Genomic DNA, 26,554 nt, shown 5'->3' on the forward strand with positions numbered 1-26,554 from the left:
TGAATCTAGCCTCATTGCTCCTGCAGACAGGCACAGATATTTACATTACGATTCATAACAGTAACAAAATTACAGTTATGAAGTAGCAATGAAAATAATTTTATGATGGGGGAACCACAAAATGAGGAACGGTCTTAAAGGGTTGTAGCATTAAAAAGGTTGAGAACCACTGTGATAGGACATTGACTTTATTTCCTTCTTCCAGTATTTGTTTATCCGATTTAACTGAAATTTCGTGGGTTTTTTTTGTTTTGTTTTGTTTTGTAATTTTTTTTCTATGTGATTAGCAAAACCAATAACAGAGAGATGCTCTTTGAGGCAGACAATAATAATGAAATAGCATTAAAGGAGCCACTTATTTTCAGAGCAAACTGCTTTATAATTTCTTAATCACTTAAATCTATATTCCCATTTAATAAGACTTTTTTCTTGGTTATTTCATAAAAAACATTTCAAGATTATCTTCTCCCTTTCAAAACAAAACTACTATGATTAATAGGGGATAAACATATTAAATAAAGGAAAATGCTTTAGCTTTTTTTTTTTTTTTTTCATGGCCACGGATATACCCAGAGAATTATAGAATTGGAAAGACTCATTACTGTGATTATCTGACTTGGTAAAACTCTCTCTTATTTTAATTGTCGCAAGAACAGAAAACATCAGATCTACCCTCTTAACAAAATTTCAAGTGTGCAATGTATTTTAACTCCAATCACAGTGGTTTAGAGCAGATCTTGAGAACTTTTCCATCTTATTATACATAACTGAAACTATACCCACTGAACAGCAACTTCCCATTCCCAATGCTTTTAGAGGATTTAGATGCACTAAAGGCGCATTATGTTTTACAGATAGGGAACACACTTTCAGGGAAAGAATTCTGAAGCAAAGGTAAGAAGTAACTACTATCTGATTACTTGCTAGAATATTTACATACTATCAACAAAAATATGTATGTTGGGCATATAAACCTGAGTTTAGATAGTTTAATTGCCTTCTGGCCTTGGCTTTAATTCTGCTTTTTATTAGACCTTTCCTCCAATCTAGAACTTCTAGCAGTGTTCATCTTTTGGAGTTAGCTAGAAACCCATCATTTTCTTTGGTTTCTGTAGTGTAGCTCCTCTGTAGCTATCCAACTTTATATTTCACTACCCAATCTGTGCAGGCTTTCAATGTGTTTCTGCATACACTAGGTGTGTAATGGCGGATTTTGTAATCAAAGAAAACATGATAATTTCAAGAGAAACATCAAAAGTGCTTTATTCAAAGTAATGTCCATTGCTAGATACACATTTCCTCTGTCTTTCAGGTAATTTGTGGATACCATCCCAATAGAAGTTTTCTTATTTTGAGGCAAACCATTCAGAGACTCAATTTTACACTTCTTTTTATGTTTTGAAGTGCTGCTCAGAAAGTGTGTATGGCATTGATTGGAACAAGTGGTAATATGAAGGAGCAAGGTCTGGTGAATGTAGCAGGTGGGTTAATACTTCCCAGGCAAGATCTTTTGATGTCTCTTTTACTGTTTTTGAATTGTGTGATGGTGCATTATCACAAAGAAAAATTACTTTGCCGTGTCTTCTGGCCCATTCTGGTCATTTCACGATCAAAATGTGGTTCAAGTTGATTATTTGTTTTCAGTAGCAAGCAGTATTAAAGGTTTCACCTGGTTTTAGAAGCTCATAATACACCATACCTTCCCACCAAACACAGAGCATTGTCTTCTTTCAGAAGCGATTTGCCCTTGCAGTCGATGTTGATAGTTGTCCTCCATCAACCCATGATTTTGTGCATTTGGGATTCTCAAAATAAATACTCTTTTCATCATCAGTCATAATTCAGTGCAAAAAAGATTTTATTTCTTGACATTGAAGCAACATGATACTGATGACTTTTCAGTTTTCCATTTGTCTTTTATTCAGTTGAAGTGGCACCCATTTTCCTTTCTTTAAAATCTTTCCCATTGCTTGTAAACTATCAGAAATTGTTTTCTGAGCAACATTTAATCTTTATGCAAGTTGTTTTTGAGTTTGACACACATCTTCATCCAATAATGCTTGTAATTGTTGGTCTTCAAACTTTTTTGGTTGACCTGGACGTTCTTTGTCTTTCACATAGAAATAATCACTTTTAAAGTATTGTATTTAAACCGGCATTCATAAGTTTCTTGAGATGAAGCATGTTCACCATAAGTTTCCTGAAGTATTCAGGAGCACTTTTCCTCAAAATAAAGTAATGAATTAAAACTTTCCAGAAATGCTTTTTTTTTTGGCACAAAATTTGACTTTTTAAGCGTAAAAATATCTATGAAGTTAACACCTTCAGAAAATTTGATATATGAAGTTTTGAAGCTTGCTGTCAAAACAACAAAATAGCATACATATCAAATCAGATGTATATCAACATATATGTAACTCCATCTATTGAAAAAAAAATCGCATTATTAACCAGTACATCTAGTATATCTATGTATGTGTATGTGTATGTGTGTGTGTGTGTGTGTGTGTGTGTGTACATATATACTAGAGTTTACACATACATATACACATACATATTTTTACTGGATGTACCTTCCCTTGGCTGCTGGCTCAGGCTTCCCTCTAGCACAGTGGTTCTCAACCTTTCTAATGCCTCTACCCTTTAATACAGTTCCTCATGTTGTGGTGTCCCCCAACCATAAAATTATTTTCATTGCTACTTTATAACTATAATTTTGCTACTGTTATGAATCATAATGTAAATATCTGTGTCCTCCAATGGTCTTAGGTTCTGAAGCATCGGCTCTCACAGGTTGAGAACCCACAGGTTGAGAACCGCTAGCAGGGTCAACTGCATTAAAGGGTCACAGCATTAGAAAGGTTGAGAACCACTGCTCTAGCACCTGGGATCCAAGCTGGCAGACACCCAGGACCCAGGCTTCTCTCACAGTCATGACTTCATCCAGAAGGACGCCCGGCCTAATTAGCATGTTATATTGTATTATTATAGATATGTTTGTTTATTTTTATTCATAATCTTATATTTTTATTTTACACAGGGTAAAAGGAAAGGAAACCTTTTTTTCCTAAGGACTGTAAAATAAAATGTCTGCTGACTTGAAGAGTGAACTCAAAAACATGAAAATCATATTTGAACTTTATTCCTTAGTGGGTATTTTGCTTTTCGACAGGAATTCTGTTACACTTTTATTAAGTTCTCTGGCCTATCACATCTCTTTTCTCTGTTTCCCATCGCAAGAGGAGTCATTTTAAAGCAAGCCCTGCTGTGTGTGCATAATAAAAACCCTTAAGAAAAGCCCCATTTTAACATCATTAAATTTATTGCGTGTAACAGAGTAGAAACACAAGATTCCACAACAAACACATTTTTTTTGTTTTAATTTTTCTATTAGAATATTTAAACAGAAAGTGGATGCCGTTTATAAAATAATAAACTCTCAAATGAAATCCACATGCAAGGAAATGGAGTCCTCTTAATAAACAAGTAAATAAATTTCCACATTGTCTAGAGAGTTAGATAGTGAATTAAAGATGAGCCTTCAGCTGGTTTGTAATTTTCTGCCTTGGCATCAGTTATCAAGTCAGAACTGATAAGCACTGTAAAAATAAATACATCCTCCTTAGTCTTATTTCTAATTCCTAATAGGATGATGCAGACTTTGCTTTACTCAGTAATTACAGTATTTATAATTGGGGGAAGGGGGTTTCAATGGAGTTTTATGAGGACAATTGAATGGAAGAGGAGGGCAATGTGTCAGGGAGAGTTGGGAGGCTCAGAGCTTCAATAACTGCAGACCAATTATTCTACTCCTAGACAAGATTTTTTTTCTTTGATAAAAAAAACATTGCATACGCTGCAGTTTTATAGCACACTGAACTTTTCATTCAGGGTTCTATGCCATAGTGGGTAGGCCTGAGCAATTTTCTATGTGTTTTTTATCTTGTGTGCTGATATGATGACTCTAATTAGGGAATGCTTCATTTTTGGGAAGCAGTAATAAGAGGTGGAGGTGCCATATTCTACTCATTAGGATGCATTCCGGGAGTGGCACAGTTCTCTGAAGGTTCCTGTGACTTTGCTCCCCACTAATTACTTCCCCTTCTAGCTGGTCTTTCACGGTACCAGGATGCACAGAGGCCGATTTGAGAGGTGATATCAAATGATATCGACTCCATAAAACTTCAGTAAAAACAATTACCAATCGTGCCTTTGGTGAAACCCTGAATGCAATTTCTGTACTATGAGTACAGTAATGATTGGGAACTCTGTACAGAGATCATTGCTGGGGTATCAAGCCATTCTCTTTTCTGAGAAAGCTAAGTGAAACCTCTTCTTAAAGGCAATGCTCAAAAATTCAAACTGAAATAGATGCAGGGTTTCTTCGCCTAACACAATTTCCTGGCACTTTGATACTTGCCTCTGGAATTTCACAAGAAGTTTCAGCGTCACCATCTGGGTCATAATTGGTCATCTCAGCCTGGTCTTTGTACTTGGGATTCTCATCCTTGCTTCCTCGGCCTGTTTACACCACTATCTACTCAGCAGCAAGCCATTGCCCGTGCTTGGAGCATAGAGTGAACCTCCTCAGGCAAAGCACTTTCACCTTTCAGCCTTGCTGTAGCTCCTGGAGAAAGCAGTGGTGTGTTCCTCTAGGAGGGAGCTTTTAACATGTTATGCTCAGTGCTTGTGTAGCAGTTGACATAGGTAAGACATGCTGGCAGGCAAATTTACCCCCGTCCACAGAATGAAGGAGATACGTGTTTGCTGACATTAACTTTCCATGTTGATGCACACATTTGTCGAGAACACAACTTTGTATTCCAATAATATGGGACAGAGCAGAAGGATGTGTGAGAACTTTTCGATCGGGATGGGAATCAGGACAGAACTGGAGGTGGATTACCACTGAGAATAGGGTGGGCACGGTTGAACTCACTGAGATGAGATGAATCAAATAGCACATGGAAGATTAGGTAACATGATGAATCAGTGACACCATATTTTACCATTTGCCTTGCCTTTAAAGGTTTACTCAATTGTTCAGTTAAAAATATTTACTGAGTAGTTACTAAGAGCAAGGCCAAACATGCTGTGAAAGACACATTTTAACCTCTATGTTACATATAAAGAATCCTGCTTATGGAGAGTTCAAGTAACTCATTCAAGGTCAAACAGCTGGGAAGCAATAGCACAAGTACTAGTAACCTCTCTGCCATCTCCAAGTATCTTCTCATCTGATATTGGGCACTCTCACAAGGTTGTTGTAAATTCAGCTCTTAGAAAAGGAGTGGACAAGTAGTAAACATTTATGCTGAGTGATTATGATTGTTAATAATATATAATAATAATATATCTCATGTGATCTTCACAGATAAGAAGATGCATTGTAGGGAGATGTTTAAGTAACCTCTCAGTGGTCACCTCTAGCCAAGAAGTAGGCAGGCCTGATCTTGAACACAGGCCTGTGTGTGCTCAAAGCTTGGCATGTGGCAACTATTTTAGGCACAATTCTTTCTCAGAAGTTTCCAGTTTACTTGGGGATGAGCAGAGAGGGGTGTCATTTGAACAGGTGGCAGGAACCCAGCACAGGTGTGAAACTTTGGGTTAATGCCACACCACCCTGGAGCCATAAGACAGAATTCCCTGGAGAGTGACATATCCCTCCTGTGGTCTCAGCAGCCCACTTGGTGGTCGGGATGTTCCACAAAGATGAGTAATTGCTCTGGGAGCTTGGAGGTGAGTGATTGCCGCCACCACACCACTCCCCGGAGGCCAGCTTTGCCTAGGGGGGTGTGGGGGAGACATGATCTGAGAGAGGCATCTCGTCCCCCGGAGCAAGGAGAGAAGTTCGCAGGTCAGACTGAGGACTGCCCTGCTTCAGTACATGGGTCACTGGATAGACAGCTCTGCTCCTCTTCCAGCAATCCACAGGAGACTCTCATCAGAGGCAGCCATGACCTGGTATTGGGTGTGGTATGGTTTCGTCTTGATTGCTCAGCTCTGAACGTTCTATGCATCCTGTGGAGACCATTTTGAGTCAAGACAATAGATACTAGGTCTTGCCAGTAGGAAACACTGGGCCCTAACTGCCCATTTCCTTCTTCTAGGATATTTGCAAACTTCAGAGCTGAAAAATATCATCCCCATTGAAACAGTAACGAATTTGGGTCCACATTATTGGAGTTCCTTCTTGAAAGTCGTTCTGCCAGTTGCCGGCAGAACTGAGACTTGAAGCCAAGTCTCTTATCATGTCTGCCCACCTGCTCTTTTAATCACAAGTAATGCAAACATACTCATTGAAAATACTGATAAAGTATAGAAGGAGAGCCTTCCTTCATTGTTCTTAATCCCAGGGTCTTCTCCCTAGAAAAGCTACCTTTATTAGACTGGAGTGCTTCCTTTCAGCTTTTAGCATCTTTTATTTGTGACCCAATTACTTCGAGGAACAATGCATTTTGCTTTGCTTCTCTATGCCATGAACCTTAGAGGGGCCAGGCCCAAATGTGGGGTAAGGGGTTAAAAGGTTCTGTAGTTGTCTGGTTCTGTCTGTGACATGGTAAGTTTATTTCCAGAGTGCAATGTTAACAAAATTGTTTCTTCCTAACACTAATTTCATTGTGAAATATTTTCATCACCAATAAATATGATATTTTGACCTCCATCATCTTTCAGTTGGGTCACAATAGATTATACACCGAGTGGCCAGATTAAAATGACCACCTGGCATTTGTAGGTAAATTAGCCATACACTATTTATCGTATGTGATATGGAAGCCAAAGGCTTGTTCAAACACCTTTGCTGTCTGCAGTTACCAAGATAAAACATCTCCAATTCGCACAGGAACACAAAGATTGGATAGTCGAGCATTGGAAAAAAGTCATGTGGTCCGATGAATCACGTTTCCAGTTGCATCATGCAGATGGGAGAGTGAGAATTTGGCAGAAACAGCATGAAAGCATGCACCCCACATGTATAAGTACAATCTTTCAAGCTGGTAGGGGCAGTGTTATGATTTGGGGAATGTTTTCCTATGATTTTGGCCCTTTAATTCATGTGCAACAGCATTTTTAAGTTGGCTGTTTTTTTAAAAAATTAAATCAAGTATGAGTATTGTATTCTGTCTAATGTTTCTTTATATATAGTGTGATTATTACATTATTTTCTCATTTTTATCTTGCATTATTATGTTTTATGGTGAATAATTGTCTATTTTTGAAATAAATATTATTTGGTTATGATACATTATCCTTTTGATAATTTATTGAATTAAAGTTGTATAAATTGTATTTAAGATTTTTAAATCCAGGTTCATAAAGAAGATCCACAATATTCTTTTCTGTATGAATGTTCCTTTGGATTTAAGGTCAGGGTTATTGATGCTTACAGAATTGATTAGGAATTTTTCTTTTTCTTATTTTTTATTTCTTAATTAAGTTTGTATGACATACATCTTATCATTTCTATAAAACCATTTGGATATGCTTCCTTATTAGATTATATCTTAAACTTATTTCCTTTAAAATGTTGTTATTTACCAAGATTACTTTTGTCCCTTTTATTGGTTTACTCCAGGCTTTAGGTTCTACTGAATCATTCTTTTTTTTATTTTTTTCTGTGAGTGTGTGTGAAACTAATGTGTTCTCTACTCTTTTTTAGGTTGATTCTATCTGCTTTGTGTCACCCAGAATTTCTCAAAGATCTGTTCTGTTAGTGACACTTGTTTTGTAGCAAAGGCAAAGATTTAATTCATTCTTTCTCTCTCTCTGCACACCCCCGGCCATTAAAATTTAAAAGGTTTTGTAAGAGATTGGGAAATACAAAAAATGGCCTGACATTTTTATTCAATCTCCTCCATTTCCTTTCCTGTCCCTTTTGGGCTATATACACTAGAGTAGGAAATGCTCTCTAATCTTGATGCCTTATTCCCTGGAGATTTTATGAAAAATAGAGTACTAAAAAAAAGTGATGGGAATTTGACTCATTTTCCTTATAATTGTTTTGAGTTTTTTGAATGTACTGTGCTAAATGGTAGCATTTTAAATAGAATATGTACTACCAAAAATTCAATTATCAAACAATATTTTTCTTATTGGTAATGTAGTTAAAGTATAGAGCAATTTAGAAATGATACTGGAAGATTTTTATTATAAAGTTTTTTTTCTAGTTAAATGTATATTTTTGTTATTATAAACAAAACTCACAAAAATTGATAGGAAAAAACAATAATAAATGAACAACCATTCTTATTCTTTTTGATCTACAAAATCAGAATTATCTTAGTCTTCAACTAGTGTATAACCTTTGGCTTTGACCTTGCCATTTTTCAGGCAAAATAGTTACAGTCTATTAAAGGTAAATGGATCAGCCAGCCATTCAACCAAAGGAATTCTGAGTCTTCAGTCTTCATCTCCACATATTTTCTTTTTCTCTCTCTCTAATGCCAACATGCAATCACAATTATATTAAAATCAATTATACTGTAAATCACAATTCCCAAATAATTAGTGATCTTTATATAGTATGGTCCTTGTAATTGAATAATGGTAGCTCTAGTTTAGATCCTTGTTGTGGAAATGTTTGCCCTAAAAAGGAGTGCATATATTTGAAATTTTTTTTATTCCAACTGTACAGAATTTGTTTCAGTTTTGTAAAGTGAACAAAAGGTGGGCACCCCGGGTTACTCTCACTGAACTACATAAAGTCAGCGCACACTATTCATTTTCGCGAATCCTGTGTTCTCAGCACTTCCTGGAGACCCGTTCAACATGCCTCGCATGGCGAGCACACTCGACTCCTAATGCTTCATATGGCAAACGATTGTCTACCTTCAAGCTTTGAATGAATAATCATTAATATATATTGTAATTAAACATGGATTTCCAGATGCATCCCCAGTGCAAAGGCTTCCTTTACATGGTCATTTTTGCTTGATCCACATAAAAGGTCTTGCCAGTACATGATTTTATCTTATAATGGTTTCATTAGCACCGCTGCACAATTTTTTTGCTTTTAATCCTTAAGGCTTTCATGTCAGAAAGGGAGATGGATGACACTGCTGCTATTGAAAGATTAGGTTTAGAGTAAAATGCACTATAAAGTGATATGAACAGTTCAAGGCATCTCAACTCTGACAGAACCGACTCATTATCTAATTAGACTCTGAAAGCTCTTTGCAAAAAGTGTCTGGCCTTATGTCAGGACCGTTCTTGATCAAGAGGTGAATATCATCGAAAGGTTCAATCTTAAAGGTGCCTCATTGTGCAAGTGTAATCCTGGCATCTTAGAAATTACAGTGCCTGACAAGTCATGAGTACAAATGAGTCTCTCGTTTTCACTGTTTTTTTTTTCTCTGCCATAATTCTACATCATCTTATATATATTTTTCTAATTATTTTTTTTAGCTTGGACAGTGTGAATCAGTGGTTGAGCATGGATACATAAATCAGGAGGTCATGGTTCCATGCCCAGTCAGAGCATATGCCCAGGTTTCAGTTCAATTCCCAGTAGAAGATGTGCAACTCTCATTAATGTTTCTATCTCTCTATCCTTCTTCCTTCCTCTCTCTAAAAGTCAATAAAAGCATATATATTTTTTAAAAAGGTCTAATTATGTTTACCCTGTAAATTTTATGGTTAGAATTTATATCCTAAATATATAATTTTTTTTCTTTAAAACATACCTATTTCTCGACCTGTACCTATCCAATCGAAGTAAGAGGTTTGTTTTTAATTTTTAAATTCACAAAAAACACTCATTGTAAAAATATTACCACATTAGCATTTGTTTTCAAATGTGAAAACCTTAAGTTTGATAAATCAGAGTTGCTTGGTTAAAGTGGTTTGGTCCCAATAGTGGTCACAAGGAACTGAGTTAGAAAGAACAGTCCACTTTTCACATGTTTAGTCTTTTTTATTTACTTTTTATTAAAATAGTTGGACATTATATAAAATAGTCCTTTATGTCAAATGATCTAAAGAATTGTAACTCTCAGGTACAATTAAACACTTTCATCCCAAAATGTTTATAGATACGCCTCTCAGTTTAATTTTATCATGGATTAAAATTCACAAGTAATTCTAACTCTCCATTGGCACCTCAGAGGAGCTGGCTTCAACATCAGGGTCAGGATTTTTGAGGCATTGACTCTCAGAGCTTAACTCAGCATCAGCTCAGAAATCTGACAGACCTTCCTTGGAATCTGTCGCTCTCAAATGTGACCTGTCAAGTTATGTAACCTTCTAAGTCTTAGTTTTTTCATGTGTAACATGGGCATTGTAGGCACTGAGCCTTACAAAGTTATTGTTAGAACTACATGAGTAGCTATGTGTAATGCACTTAGCATGGCTTTTGGCCCATAGTAAGCGTTCAATAAATATTCCTTATTATAAACTTGCATTCACTTAGTAAAATATGAACTAAGTAAAACTGTTCTGTTTGCATTACTCTATCTCTCTAAGCTCAGGAAAAGATGACACAAAGTGACATATTGCCTTGGGATGGGATGAAACACTTATTTTTACTATAAAACATCGTGATTCTGAATTTAACCACACTTACATAATAAAATACATTGTGTGTGTGTGTGTGTGTGTGTGTGTGTGCGCGCGTGTGTGCTCGTGCGTGTGTGTCTTTGTGTTTACCTTGTACCCCTATCTACTTTTGGAGACATACCTTCTTCCCCAGAACACAGGAAAGGATTAGCATCTTAGTCTAGGACCATCAGAGTGCCTTCCCCACCCTACTCACAGGACAGAGAGCACATGTCCCTGTTAGTCAAATAAAAGTCAATCCCCAGGACTTCCTAAATTATATATATTTCTATTATAAAGATTTTCTCTGTGGGGGTAAGGGTGGGGGCAATGAAGCAATAAGGACACATATGTAATACCTTAATCAATAAAGAAAAAACATTATTAAAAATATACATGTTGCTCAAAGTCCATTAATAAATACTAAATAGCTTAGCTGGGGCTCAACTCAGATATATACACAAGGCAAGACTTTGAAAGACCTGTACAAGCTCAGCCACTGGTCATGAGAGTCCATTCTGCAGTGTTTCAACATGGTTTTCCAGACTTGTATGGAAGCTTCAGGCTTGCTTTAGACGACTCTGTCAGAAATGCTCCCTCAGGCTAGCCTAGAAACCATCCTACCCCTAGCACCGGGTTGGGGCCTGGAGCCACACCAATTTCATGTTGGATACAACTTATAAAATCCACTTTTCTTCATCCATGTTTCAAAATATAAATAGTGAACTAGGCAAAATAATTTTATGAGGGTAAAAAAGATGATTGCTTTTATCAAAATTGAAAGGAATTATCAAGAAACAGGGCTCTAGCTTAGCTGGGGGCGAACAAAAGAAAGCTCCTTCTGCAAACCTAATCCTTGCACAAACATGCCCCCCTGAGTGGTTATTTTACAGAAATTCCTGAAGCCCATAACCCTTGCACAGCCTGCAGGAAGAAGGACATCTGGCTAAAACAGGGAAGGGGGAACAATTCTGATATATGTCACGCGAAGCCCCCTCTGCAGCTCTCCCTGAGCACATTAAAAGCCTGCTCCCTCCCTACTCACCACTGATCTCTTTTTTGAACTCAGTCCACCTGCACTCAGGTGACTTGAAAAAATATCTTTTTGACTAAAAAAAAAAAAAAAAAAAAAAGATTTGCTCACAAATACACACTGATTATATTTTTTGTGCCCGACTCAGACTCATTCTAACTTTCTCTACCTTTTCTGATCAGTAATTTAAAATGTGAATAAAAGTTTAAGTTTATGCATGAAGGAATAAGTGTCAGAATTCTCCCGTGGCAAATACAACTAATATGTAGCCATTCAACTTGCTTCAGAAGAAGTTCTAGTTATAGTTCATCATCTAGTTATTTGCAACTAATAAAATATCTAAACAGGTTTGTGAAAAAGATTTTTCTGATAAGATTAATATTTTATTTTTTCTAAAATACCTAATAGGTGGAGCTAGCTGGAGGGGTGTCTGAGTCAGACACCCAAAACATGTGAGAAGTCCTCTTCAGCTTTCATTCTCTTCTACTATAGTCGTGCTGGAAGACTTAGTCACCTGCAGTCACAGCTGAGAGTTTTTTGGCCAGGCATGTAAAGGCCTTCTCTTTTTTTCCCTGATCAACAGTTCAAAGTATCCCAGGGTTCATCTGTCATTGAACTGCCCAGATTACTTGCCTCCCAACCCTCACTCTTGCCTCAGGTTAAGGGGCTGGGTTTAAAGGCATTATGATTGGCGCAGGCTAGGTTATAAATTCACTCCTGTAGCCTGGGGCTTGGGGTATCCTATATAATAAAAGGCTAATATACAAATTGTCCCCTCAACCAGGAGTTCGACCAGGGGGTGGGCCAGCCAGCCAACTGCCCATTCCCCCTCCCCCTGGCCAGTATAGCCCAATTGGTCCAATCAGGGCTGGCCAATCAGATCTCACCCATGCACAATTTCATACACTGGGCCTCTAGTGTCACATAAGATAGATAGTGGCACCAAGTATATCCTCACAAACATATGCCAGCCAGTAAATAATTTACTCCATGTATACAAGTATGGTATAAAATGGAAACCAACCTATCAATTACATAGGTGGAGAATGGAAGACAAGAATACATGTAGCATTTAGGATAATATTAATAGCCCTAATTTGGCTTGAACAAAAGGTGAGAGTAATTGAACATGACTTTTAGAGTTTAAAATAGGACTGTGCCATGGAAGTTTTGTTTATGAGGCTAAGAGGTTCAGAAGGCCATTGACATTCTCTGAGAATAAGTACTGCAATAAGAGCTGTTTGTGGGGGGTTTTTTGGTTTTGTTTTTGTTTTTTTAAATATATAACTAGGCTCTTAGTGTGCACAGTAGGAGGTAGAGATTACAGATGAAAAAATCTCTAGAAGGTCATTGCAGTAGAGTCAATAAGAGGTTAGAAAGTCATTGTAGTGGATTCAGTAAGAGTTACTGAGGTTCATAACTGAGGGTGAAGACTAATAATGAGGGAAGTGAATGAGACATTATCAAAGCACATTTAATGATTAGGTAGCTGTTCATATGAGGAAGGAAACAATAAAGGGGTAGAAATGGATATTATGAAAATAACTCTAAGATTTCAAGCCTGTTAGTTAATAATATGGTGCTTTTTATAAAATAGAAGACATGCAAAGAGGAACTGGTTTATAAGGAAAAAATAGTGCAGCAAGTTTTTGAATATGGTATTTTTAAGTTTAGGGGATGTCCAGAAACCAGTAAAATCATGGAGTATGGAACTTCAGGGAATGACCAGTTATAGTATAGATAAGAGACAGTTTTATAATTATATATATAATGTGTGTGTGTGGAGGTGTGTGTGTGGAGGTGTGTGTGTGTGTGTGTGTGTGTGTGTGTGTGTAATGAGAGAATAGACTGTGCTGTGGGAACAGATGTGATTGATGTCAGAAGACTGTAAACCTCATTATGCAAATAATGGTTGACCTATATAATTGAGGAAAACTTTGACTAGATGAGATAATTGTTTTCCAGAATCTGAAAGGCTATTGGTTGGAAGTGAAAAAGCATTACAATCTGGCAGAGACTGCAAGAGATTGTATTTTAATAAGGAAACTAAGATCCTAAATTCAAAGGCAATATATGGTTATTAAGAATAATATTGTGTTCATTTATTTAAGGTGCTATAACTTGGTATCTACCAAGGTCCCAACATCAGACTAAATAAACTTGCATTAGTTTCCTGTGACTGCTGTAACAAATTATTAGTATTACCCATGGTGGCTAGACCAACAGAGATTTCTTTGCTTATAGTTCCAGAGGCCCAAAGTCTGAAGCCACTTTCACCAGCTAAAGTCATTGTGTCAGCAGGGCCACCAGGCCTCCAGAAGTTCTAGGGCCGTGGTCATCAAACTGCGGCTCGGGAGCCACATGCAGCTCTTTGGCCCCTTGAGTGTGGCTCTTCCACAAAATACCTCTACCTGGGTGAGTCTATTTTGAAGAAGGGGCGTTAGAAGTTTCAGTTTAAAAAATTTGGCTCTCAAAAGAAATTTCAATCATTGTACTGTTGATATTTGGCTCTGGTGACTAATGAGTTTGCTGACCAGTTAGGGGAAACTCCGTTACTTGCTTCTTCAGCTTTGGTGGGTGATAATAGTTCTTGATTGGTAGCCGCATCACTCCAATTGACTCTGTGGTCCCATTGCTTCCTCTTCCTATCTGTGCATCAAATATCCCTCCAATTTCCTCTTAGGAGGATACCTGTGGTTGATTGGGGGCCCAACTAGGAAACCCAGAATAATTTCAAGATTTCAACAGCCTTAATCATCTGCAAAGACTCTGTCATATAAAGTGACATTTACAGTTTCCAGGGATTAAGATCCGATATCTTTTCTGAGGATACTACTTGGGGCTCTTCCTCATATGTGACTTTACTTAAAGCAACTCAAGGAGGAAGGTTCTGTAGTTTTATTCCCTCTTAAGCAGAATAAGAAAACTTTTGACCCAGCTGGCATGTGTCAGGACTTCACTTCAAGCACAGTTTTGATATTTGCAAAAGCTGAGCATTTGTTCCAATGGCCATATGACATGAGATCAAACTCTGCCGTGAGCACGCACATTCCCATTTTGTGCTTGCTCCGGTGATTGTACACTGAGCTGCCTCCAGAGCAGGCCCACTTTGATAAACCGCAAAGTGGATAGAGATGGCACTCACGTTAAATAGTCTGACAGCTACAAAAAGTGGCATCTCACTGACCTTGTTGGGAGTACTTGAAAACCTTTATAGGCAGATGGGCACTTCAGATCTGAAGAGATCTGACAAATAACAATTCCCTCAACTATGACATTCTGCTTGTACTTGCTGCTGCTCCCAAAACCCCAGAGTATTAGCCTGGTTGTGTGGGTTATGCGTGTGTATGTGTGCGCATGCTCGTGTGTGTGTGTGTGTGTGTGTGTGTGTGTGTGTGTGTGTGCATGTTTGCCTCCTCCTCACCATCTCTGCATCCCTGTTGTCACCAAGCCTTTTTCCTCAGGTTTGAGACAGCTGTTTGGTATTTTATAACAGGCAACGATAATTTACAACCAGCATGGTTTTACGTTCACATAAATTTGTTATACACAGCACATCATAAGTGCAACCCCAATTTGTATTTACAGAGCGCCTTGTTTCCGTCCCTCTGAGCGATCAGTCATGTTGTAGATACAAACTCTCATTAATCTCTGCCTCGCACCCTGTAGGTTTTCTGATCCACAGTGTATGGATGTGGAACAAGTAAAAGGAGGCTTGTATTCACAAGTTTGAAGAACAGATAACTTGCCGTTTCACACAGCGTGTGCCAGGGAAAAGAGAGGTCATTAGAAAATATACGGCAAAAACACAGCCATCTGACAATGTCAATAATAAGCAATGGCAGAGTCAGAAGTGGGTGCCTGGGAGGGAGCATATCTCTTTTTAAATTTTTTTATTTTTTATTTTTTACAGAGAGGAAGGAAGAGGGATAGAGAGTTAAAAACATCGATGAGAGGGAAGCATCGATCAGCTGCCTCCTGCACACCTCCCATTGGAGATGTGCCCACAACCAAGATACATGTCCTTGACCGGAATCCAACCTGGGACCCTGCAGTTCCCAGCCTGTTGCTCTATCCAGTGAGCCAAACCGGCTAGGGCGGGAGCATATCTTAATGCCAGGGTTTAAAAGGAGTCTGGCACACAGGTGTCTGGTGTGTTTGTGTTGTTGGTGGTGTTTTTTGTGTGTGTGTGTGTGTGTGTGTTTTGTCTGTTTTTCTTTTTAAACACAAAAATGGTGAATGTGCCATAGAATCCCATCTTCCATGAGTGAAATGTGCAGATCAGTTTTAAATGTAGACCTCTTGCGACGGGTCTACCACCATGTTGCAAATGCTAAGGCTCCTCAAAAGACAAGTGAACACCTAATACTGTTTCTACTAGAAATATTACGTAATCAGTAAATCATATGATGTATCAGATAATACTGTGAGATAAAATTCTTCAGTTGATGAAAGAGGTTGTTTTCCTCATTATTTATGCTAACTAAATATTTTTATTTCCCTTTAATAACAGAAAAGGGATAATATGAGCACCTTCCCTAAAGAATGTTTTTAGAAACTAGAATGGCTGTGAGGTCTTTCTTATAGATTTATAGTTAACTGTAATCAGTTCATCTTTTCTCCTTTTTTTTTTTCCTTCTTTGTTACACCCTGTAAGCTCGGTTATGCTTGGGTTTATTTTATTTTTTTTAGTTAAAACAAACCATAAAAGAACTTCTTTATGGCTAAAACAATTTCTATGTGTTTAGACATTTTTTTAGTATATAATACTGATTTAATTTAATTTAGGAAATGAATTGTTGTGAGCCTAATCGTGGGAGAGGGTATACCAGGAAATACAAAGATTTAAACACACACACACACACACAAATCAACCCTCTGTTTCAGAGTGACTAATGTAGTTTGTATCTGTGTTTGTGTGTTTGTTTTGTGGAGCAGGACATACAGAGATACAAGTTAAAATTAGTACAGAAATAACTATTCGTAGACAAAAATGCTTAATACTTTGAGATAGACTCAAACACTGTGCTGTGGGTCATTAGGAGAGTGAGAACTCACAAGAAATAACACCCACATGTGAGAAGGGAAGATTTTCTGCTGAAATCACTGTGTGGAGCGGCTTCGAAGGGCATGGAAGCAGGAAGAAATACAATCCAGATGGGGAGAACCAGGCGTGGACAAGGCAAGGCGCTTCCCAGAAACCACGTGTATTCTGGCTGCTCTGCGTGGAGCACTGCAAGATGGGCTGGGTGATAAAAACTGAGGACAGTCCTCAATGCCAAAATGTGGCCTTCAGTTTCCTTTGGCAGAGGAACTCTTTAAAAGGTTTTTGTACAGGGGGACAAAGGCTTAAAGGAATTGGACTACAGGGATGTTCATATGGCAATGGTGTGGAAAAGAGTTTGAAGTGAGACTGAAGTGGAGTCAGAAAACTGGTTAAGAGACACGGTAGGAAATCATGAGAAACCTCTTATAACCGTTGAACATAGGAACCTAAGTGCAAATCTAGATTCAAGAGCCACTGCAAGGTTAGAATTGTTAGACATGGAAAAGAATTGGAAATAAAAGATGAATCCATTGGGTAGCCAAAGGTGACCTTGAATATCATCTATAGAAAGAACTAATGGGAAGACACGGATGCATAGGATGGAAGGAAGGTGGTTAGATTACTTTTGAAAACCTCCTCCATGGTATGCCCAATTAAATGTATATTCTCTCACATTTTTCCTCTATCTGCTTATTCCCTTTATTAGTATCTTTGACTCAGTGATACAACAAATCAGCTCCCTGACCCGTGTGATACAAAGAAACAGAGGGCACAGTCTTGCCCCTCGTTGAAATGATAACCTTTTTGAGGAAGATAGGACACCAGACGTGGGTGGCTTTGGGATGGACATCTGTGTGGGGCTGATGGGAATGTTCTTAGTATGCTGTGCTCATTTACCTGAATATTCAGTAACAGAAAAGGTAGTGAATAACTAAGTACCAAATGAATCCAGTAGTAGGTTCTACAGGAATTCATAGCAATGACAATAATTTTATTATTTTGGCTTCACAGTAGGCTGGAAAGACCCAGTTTCTGCCTTCCAAGCATCTGCAGTTTAGGCCTGGGAGACACATTTAAATGAGGAAGTACAGTAAAAATGAACAAGTGCAAGGAGAATCAGAAGAGTGTGTTAGTGACCAATCATGTCAGGACGAAAGGAAGGAATACCACAACTTGTTTCTCTTTTTAAGTTGCATTTCTTTATTTTTCCTGTCTTTTTTTATATCCCTTCATTCATAAAAGTGGTTAAGTAATAGTAGTAGGGACTATATAGAATTCAATTTTTATTTATTCCTATAGCTTTTTTTTACTCTACAATGAATGTACCTTCTGTATGACTTTTAAGTTTCAATTTACTATGAAAATGCCCTCGTCAGACCTTAGTTACAGCTGCACTGCTGTGCTTATCCCCTCAGCCTGCAATGCTGGATATTGGGGAGTGTGTGTGTGTGTGTGTGTGTGTGTGTGTGTGTATGTGTGTGTGTGTGTGTGTCCTTGCTCTTGTGACTAACACTATGCTTGGCACCTAGTAGGTGATCAACAAATGTTTATCTAATAAACATTAAGTTTTTTCCCCCCTTTTTGATTTAAGCGCTTAAAACTCAAAGGCATGTAGTGCTAATATTTAAGATAAATTGATTCATTCTGTTCAAGTACCACATAAGCATTCACACACTATTGAGTTTAGTACTATTAAAGGGCAATTTCCCTTCTGGGAATTGTGCTTGTTGCAGAGATATTTTAATATCCAGTCGTCGTCGTCTTCTTCTTCTTCTTCTTCTTCTTCTTCTTCTTCTTCTTCTTCTTCTTCTTTTTTTTAATCATCACTAGGCAGGTAAAAAAAGCAAATGGTTCTCTCAAATGTGCAGTTGTTCACATAGACTTCACTTGGAAATGCCTGTGCATTTTGAGAAATAATATGGAAGAACACATTGAAGATGCCCACACTCACAACTAACCAGAGTTGGTGTCTTTTTTAAAGACAAAAATAGTAATAATTAAATTCTTTACTACACAATTGACCCAAAGGACTTAGAAAAGCTATTATTTCCTCCTTTTTTATGTCAATGTAATATAACCCAGTGGAAGTAATGGAAAGCCCTGTTTTTCCCAATTTTCCAAATTTGGTCCATTGTCCTTCAATTTATTTTATGTAGTCTAAGGTAATTTTTTTTACTATTGCTTTTAATTCACATGTTTTCATTACTTAAAAAAGAGCTTTTGTGTTTTATTTTCTCAAATAAGTTCCTTTTAGTATGTGAAAACATAGTGCTTAATAATCTCTCAAATCTATTATAGAGAACTATAACAAAATTACTTTGACGACAAAATTGCTTTGTCATTATCTCCTTTCTTATTATAGCCATGTGACAGTATTACTATTTTTATTTTATTTTTAATAGATAAAAACAACTGAGACTGAAAATAGCTAAGAGATTGCCTGCAATTCATTTGTTCATAAGTTCCATGTACAGAGCCAGAATTAAAATGGAAGTATTTGTATTCCTCATTCAATCCTCCCAATATTGAGATAAACAAATATGCCATACTATGTCCAAATAACACTGGGTACTTATGCTGAATAATAATAATTAACATTTTGAGCATTTTCACATGCAAGGCACTTCCTAAGTACTTTACATGTGTTGACTCATGTAATCTTTGCCACAACTCCGTGAAATTTGAACTTAAGGAAACAGAGACCCTGCTCAGTGAGCATGGCTCAGTGGTTGAGCATTGACCTATGAACCAAGAGGTCACGATTCCATTCTCAGGCAGGGCATATTCCCAGGTTGCTGGCTTGGTCCCCAGTGTGGGGCTGCAAATGCAAGAGGCAGCCAATCAATGATTCTCTCTCATCATTGATTTCCTATCTCTCTCTCTGTCTCCCTTCCTCTCTGAAATCAATAAAAATATATTTTTTTAAAAAGGAAGAAAATAGAGACCCACATACGGTGAGGATGTGAGCCCAGCCAGTCCACACTGTCTTTCTTTAGGCATCCTTTCTATTACTGTCATTGATGACAAGAATAGACTTAATGAAACAACTGCGAGTCAATAATGTCTTCTAGGACTATACTTCCCACCAATTAACTTTAAAAAGTTATCCTCAAAACTGTAATTCTATGAAGTACTTTAGTGGAAATGGAATTTATTTCTCCATTCTAAGAGGGAATTTTATTAATGGTAACTCTTCAATGTTTTATCTTTAACTAGTGGCTCAGTGCACGAAATTAATCCAAGGGTGGATCCCTAGGCCAGGGCTGATCAAGTTCACTGCCTCCCCAGCTCCTTCCCTCATCACCTGCATATGCCTTCACCCCTCTCCTGGTTCCCCATCCCAGCCTGGGGCCTGGCCCCAATCAGGTGATTGGGACTTGCCAGGGGGAAGGACCCTTCAGTTGTCAGGCAGGCCCTATTGGTTATCAGGGTACCTGCAGGTTGGGGGCAGCTCCTGCATTGAGCATCTGCCCCCTGGTGGTCAGCACATGTCATAGCGACCAGTCACGTAGGCTTTTATATATATACAATAGATATCTAATTAGAATTTTACGGCCTGGAAAATCCCTTCTTATGTATTATATAATTTATAATTATAGTATTTTATTACATTAATAAACTTAAGGGCCAATCCCAGAAATTTAACCAGAAAGGACCAAATATTAAAGAGGTTACATGATTAGCACAAAAGTAATTGGTAAGTGCACCAAGTTCAAACCCATATCTTCCAAGGCTCTTCCAACATTGAAGAGACATATGAGTATAATAAAAATCTGTGTGTGTGTGTGTGTGTGTGTGTGTGTGTTTTGAGTGCAGAAACTTATTTTCATAAACAAATTGTAATGCCATTAGGCATAATAACTGTATATAATTTATTTAGCTAAAGCATGGAATTTATGAAACTCTGTGTTCTCCCTAGGGTATGTCATTAAGCATTCCCTCCCACTGAATACAAACAGAAGGAAGCATTTGATTTTATGTTATCTAGGACAGTTTACCCTTGACAGGTCTGAGCTGCACAGGTCCAGTTATTCACAGATTTTTTTTCAATAAATAGAAAAATACTGAAAATGTATTTTCTCTTCCTTATGCTTTTCTTAATAAGACTTCTTTGCCCTGGCTTACTTCATATTGTAAGAATACAGTATATAATGCATATAAATACATACAAAATAAGTATTAACTGTTTATGTTATCAGTAAAACTTCTGGTAAACAGCAGGCTATGAGCAGTTAGCTTTGGGTGAGTCAAAAGTTGTGCATGGATTTTCAACTGAGTATGGGGTGCCCCAAACCCCCACATTGTTCAAGGATCATCTGTGTCCTTCTATACTGTCTTCCACTCAGATGTTACTCTTTCTGCCTGGTATTTCTGTCTAATGTTCTATCCCCATGCCTATTAACATGAAATTATTTCTCATTTCTCATTTATCCTTAAATATAAATTGGTTTTTCAGGTATTTTCAGTTTACTGTAATTCCTTAGTCATTTGTGGGAATGAAAATTGTAGCTTTCCCTGGAGGGATTTCTGGTTAAAGTAATGCAGATGATTGACAAGAAGGACAGAAAACTTATTTATATCCTATGTCGCACTAGGCTTGTGGGCATCACACTAGCCTGGATCACATTCAGCCATAACGATAATGAGATAAACAGATGCTGCAGCTCCTCCAGCCACCTTGAGTTCTATGTAAACACATACATACAAACCCTTTGGCAAATGTAAAATCTCTCTAAATGGGACTGAACATCTGTCAATTTTTTTTAAATGACAATGATATGCTCTGATTGTTGTGCATTATTTTGCTAAACCCTTTGCATGGTATTTCATTTAATCTCAAGATAACTGCATGAGGAGAGTACGAATGCCCATTATAAAGATAAGGGGATTGAAGCTTAGAGGAGCTAGGTATGGCTCCAAGTCCATGAGGTTATTTGCTAAGGAGCTAGAATGTGATTCCAGGTCAGGACCCTTTCAATATCACCACAAAAACTTGGTTCCACTAAAACCGGATCCTACAAGTAACATACCCCTCGTTATTGGAGAGGATAGTTGGGGACCAGTATGGGTCTATCAGTCAGGGCTCTGGGAGAAAGAGAAAGCACGTTGACTTGAGAAAAGTTGAATATTGACATTATGCATTAATGTGGGTAATACCCTCATGCTAGTTTCAATGACTTGTTAACACCTGTAAGCTGAAGACATGAGCCTAATTCCAATGGAATCTGGAAAGAAGGGTGACAGAAGGAGGGAGAGAGAAGGGAAAAGGTGAGAAGTGAGAAAAAGGTAGAGAGAACTGCTGACTAGAGCAGTGCCTCTTGGTCCAGGGAAGCAACCAGATTACAGAAATCCTGGGGTGAGACAGAGTGTTGCTAGTCTTTGAAAGCCAGAAGGCAAGGGGCCCGAAGGGCATAGCTTGTGCCCAACCACCACCGGGGGATAAAGCAGGGTTCAGAATGCCTCAGGGTAAGTCAGCAGGGGATTTTAGAAGTGCACCTCATTCACTCCCTCCCCTCAGATTCACCTCCATGCTCTCTTAACCTGGAATTACTGACTACACTTGCATAGTCTCTCCATGGAAATAGACAGGAAACAAGATTAAAAGACTGAGGATAGGATTTAAACCAGCCACCCGCCTTGAAAGCATAAATTATGCTATTATACTTCTGGACCTAGAGAATACTGTTACTTTGTAGAAGTAAATAATGATACTCTCTGCTTTTATAATGTCACTAGAAGCCTGATGCACGAAGATTCATGCTAGAATGGGCTTTCCTTTGCCTGGCTGCTGGCACCATCTTTCCACTCTGGCCCAGCCCCTTTTCACTCAGGCCCTGGAGCTGCCTCTTTCTGCTCCAGGAGCCACCTCTTTCTGCTCTGGCACCACCTTCCCACACTGCCCAGAGGCCCTGAGAGACCAGGGGTTGGGCTGAACGCCTGCATCCCACCCCCGTCACTTGGTGTCCGAGTGTACAAATTAACCACAAATTTTGTTGGGTTAATATCACTCCTGATTTGCTGATGGTGTAGCAGAGGTACAGTCAATTTACATGTTTGTCTATTATTAGGTAAGACTAGAAGCCCAATGCATGAAAGAAATTAGTGCAAGATTAGGCCTCCACAGCCCCGGCTGCCTGGATCCCTCCCTTGCAGTCGCCTGGTGGCTGCCTGGATCCTGCGGCTGCAGTCCCACCTTTGTCCCGGAAGGACAACTGGAAGGACGTCCAGTCTAAGTAGCATATTACACTTTTATTTTTATAAATGGCAGAGACAGAAAAACAACTCCTGCTTCTGTTTTCTTTAATCTATGATTGCAAATGCTTTTGAAATGTAGTAGTGCACTTTTGTACTAAGCATTTACTAGTATCAACATCAACATTTGTTTTAGGTATACTACATTGTAGAAAAAGCAGGTATGAACTAATGGCTAGGCCTTCCCTCAAATAGGTACCTATTCTTTAATGATGTGTGTAGGGCTTTTTTGTTTGTTTGTTTGTTTGGTTTTTGTTAATTGAGATGTAGTTTACATTCAGAAAAGCTCACTCATTGCAACTCTGTAATTTTGTCAGTTTTCACAAACGTGCACAATCCTGTAACTAACAGTACAATTGAGAATCAGGATATTTCCATCATTCTGAAAAGTTCTAAAGCTTTTTAAATCTTTAATCCAACTCAACTGAATGGTTGGTATCAACTTTTGTTTCTTCTGATTTTAAATAGGAAATGGATGGTAGCACCCAATCAGTAAGTTGCACATAGTAGGTGCTTTTGTAAAAAGTATTTCTGTTGGTTTGCTTCCCCACCCTTCTCCGTAATATAACTAATTACTCATATGATTTATGAACTCAGCTACACATGGAATAGGCTTAGGAAAGGTTCATAATTTTGGCTGCACATTGAAGTCACCTGAATCTGTTAAATGACCCAAATGGCCGGGTGGCATCTCATTAAAGCAGGATGTCTTGGATTGATACCATGGCATCAATAATCTTATCTTTCCAAGTAATTCCCTATGTGGCTCAGGTGAGTCGTTCTGAGTTAGACCAATTCTTAACAACTCTGGCTGCACAGTAGAATCCCCTGGGCAACTGCTCAAAAAATACTGATGTCTTCTTCTCCCATTTCTGATTTATATAACTTGTTCATAAAAGCAGACTAAAAAAAGTCCGAATTTGGGTAGTTTAATATTTCTGAGTGGTTAGGCTCCAGTTAATCAAGGTTTTATTACAGTTCTGGGTATGTGGTGGTGTTCAATAAATGTTAAATAGATGTCCTAATCTCACAGCAGAGGCAAGGGGGAATAAAATATGTTCTCTCTTGGAAATAAACTGTTTGTGTATCTGAAATAATTATCTTAGCAAACTGTCACTTTCTGAAAATTGTCCTCCTAGGTAATTTACCTCAAATGGTAAGCCTTGTATTTTAAGAGAACACTATAATTCAGCTATATACTTTTTTCCCCCACCATAATAGTAGGCACATATATATCTACGGAACTTGCATAATTTTCCCCAAGGAAATATACAGGAAACAAGATTAAAAGACTAAGGATAAGATTTAAACCAGCCACACCATCTTGGAAGTATAAATGATGCTACTGTGCCTCTGGACCTGGAGAATGCTGCTTTTTGTGAAAGTGAGCAGTGGTGCTCCCTGCTTTTATAACAGAGATGAACTGAGTGTCTAACGCATGGTTACAAAATATTTACTTGTGATATCTTTTTCAGATTTCAGGAAATCATACCTAGCAAAAATCTTTTAAACACAGTTATGGATGACCCATTATGACTGAAATGTTCCTTAGGCAAACCTCCCAAAATTTATGTTATAAATAACCAGCCTGCTGCATATTGTAAGGTAGACTAATAGCACCGAGTGTTGTATGTAATCCCTCAACAAACAGCATTTTTCTTAATATAAATATTCTTGGTTTAGAACAAAGATATAGGTGAAGTTTATTTAATTTGACTTTTTCACTTCTTTTTAATGTTCTACTCTTTTTTTTTATTTTTTATTTTTTATCCTTTTTAGGACCATCTCAGAAAGTGGTGTCACCCAAACAAGAGCACGAAGACAGGAAACATGACAAAGTCACTGATAAAGGGAGTGAAAGTGGGACTTCCTGTAATGAGCTCTCCACCTCCAGCTGTGACAGCCACTCAGAGGCGAGCACCCCCCAGGACAACCCGGCCAGCACCCAGCAGGCCACCGCTCACCAGCCCAGCACCTTAACCTTGGATCGCCCTTCCAAAAAAGCGCCCGTGCAATGGATGCCCCCGCCCGACAAACGCAGAAACAGCGAACTCTTTCAGACGCTCATCAGCAAGTCCCGGGAAACCAACCTTTCCAAAAAGAAAGTCTGTGAGAAGCTCAGTGTCGAAGAAGAAATGAAAAAGTGTATTCAGGATTTTAAAAAGATCCACATCCCAGATTATTTCCCCGAGAGGAAACGCCAGTGGCAATCCGAACTGTTACAGAAGTATGGGTTATAGTGATGATCACATTCCTAACAGTTGTTGCAATGACATTCAGTGTTTACTCCAGTGTCGCTACCTGACTGTGCGTTAACAATGGTCAGTGTGGTTCTTGCTGCTCTTCCCTCTCGTGAGCTGTGAACGTGGGACAGTACTAGTATTTCCTTCCATTCCTTTCTGTTGTTGTTACTTTTAGAAGTATTTACGAGAAGAAAAGGAGAACACCAATAAAGGCTGAATCAAAGCGGTGTGTCTGAATCAAACCTTTTTTTTTTTTTTCAAGAATGAAAGTACAATGTGCATGATCAAGAAGCATAGAATCTTGATGTTTGAACTGTGGTCAACTGGATATGTTTGTCTTTTTATAATGCACTAAAGAGAAATCATCGTATCGCTCCAACTAAAAGGACAATATGAATGAAGCAACATCAAGTCAAATGTTAGATGATGGTTTGGGGACCCAAATCCAAAACTGTCTTAACTGTTATTACAATAAAACAAGTATTATTTTTGCATGAGCACAATGTTACAAGTAAATCACAAGATATAGGGAAGGTCTGTTTGTTGTTTGGAAAGAAAAAAAAATGTTGTAAAAAAGTAAAGCAAAAAAATTGTTTCGGGCAAAACCTGTAAATGTAAGCTGTCTAGGAAACTGGGTTTTGTTTGTTCTAGATCTGTGCTTTTTTTTGGTGTGTATGTGTATGGTGTTCTGTATGTTCAGATGGTGTAAATATGCCTTATACTATTGTGTTATGGCACTGACATTCATATATTAATGCTAGTCATGATTATTTCTGTGAAATGAGTTCTTACATCAGGCTGTGAAAATTGGTATAATGATGCTCTGAAAGATCCTACTATCATATTAATCAAAATCATTGAGGGGAATGGTGAAGAGCTTTATGTATTTATTAAAAAAGGAAAATATATTAGAATTCCTTGATTTCTATGGACTCTTCTTTTAGAATATTCACTTTTTACATGGTCTTCAGTTTTTCTTTAAAATCACAAGTTAGAGAATGACATGTGCAAACTTCATGCTGACAAGTTAGAGTTTTAGTATAATTAAAAATGGAGCTAGATTCTGGTCCTGAGAGCCTTGGCAGGGATTAATAAACTCAGCCCACAGAGAAAACAATTTCATCTGAGAATGCACTAAACTTTTATGTTAGCTGACAATCAGATTGAAAGCCTCTCCAAAAACAATTGGGAAGTTACCTCTTACAAATTAAGAGACAAAGTTGTCAACAGCAAGCTACAAGGTTAACCTGAATGATAAGAAATTTTTTCCTGGCTGCACATGTGGGAACAAGTTTTCTTATCAGAAGCCACACAATTCTTGCCTTACCATCCCCACCATAAGAAAAGCATAATATCATGAAATTTCATTGACAAATAGGCCGAAAGAGGATGAAATAACTTCAGGAACTACAGACCTCAACTTTTTCTGTGGTTAGTTGGAATAGA

General features: G+C 38.0%; 1 protein-coding gene across 1 annotated transcript in view; it reads left to right on the forward strand.

Moving 5' to 3' along the window:
- Positions 1 to 26,022, forward strand: part of KCTD8 (potassium channel tetramerization domain containing 8) — a 169,645-nt gene extending 143,623 nt beyond the window's left edge. Inside the window, exon 2 of the mRNA XM_036417365.2 lies at positions 24,645 to 26,022. Within this exon, the coding sequence (XP_036273258.1) occupies positions 24,645 to 25,105 (461 nt within the window). The 3' untranslated portion in view covers positions 25,106 to 26,022. The remainder of the gene's footprint in view (positions 1 to 24,644) is intronic.
- Positions 26,023 to 26,554: the final 532 nt, after the last annotated feature.

This window comes from Pipistrellus kuhlii, unplaced genomic scaffold (genome assembly GCF_014108245.1).
Source record: "Pipistrellus kuhlii isolate mPipKuh1 unplaced genomic scaffold, mPipKuh1.p scaffold_m20_p_1, whole genome shotgun sequence".
Classification (NCBI taxonomy): domain Eukaryota; kingdom Metazoa; phylum Chordata; class Mammalia; order Chiroptera; family Vespertilionidae; genus Pipistrellus; species Pipistrellus kuhlii.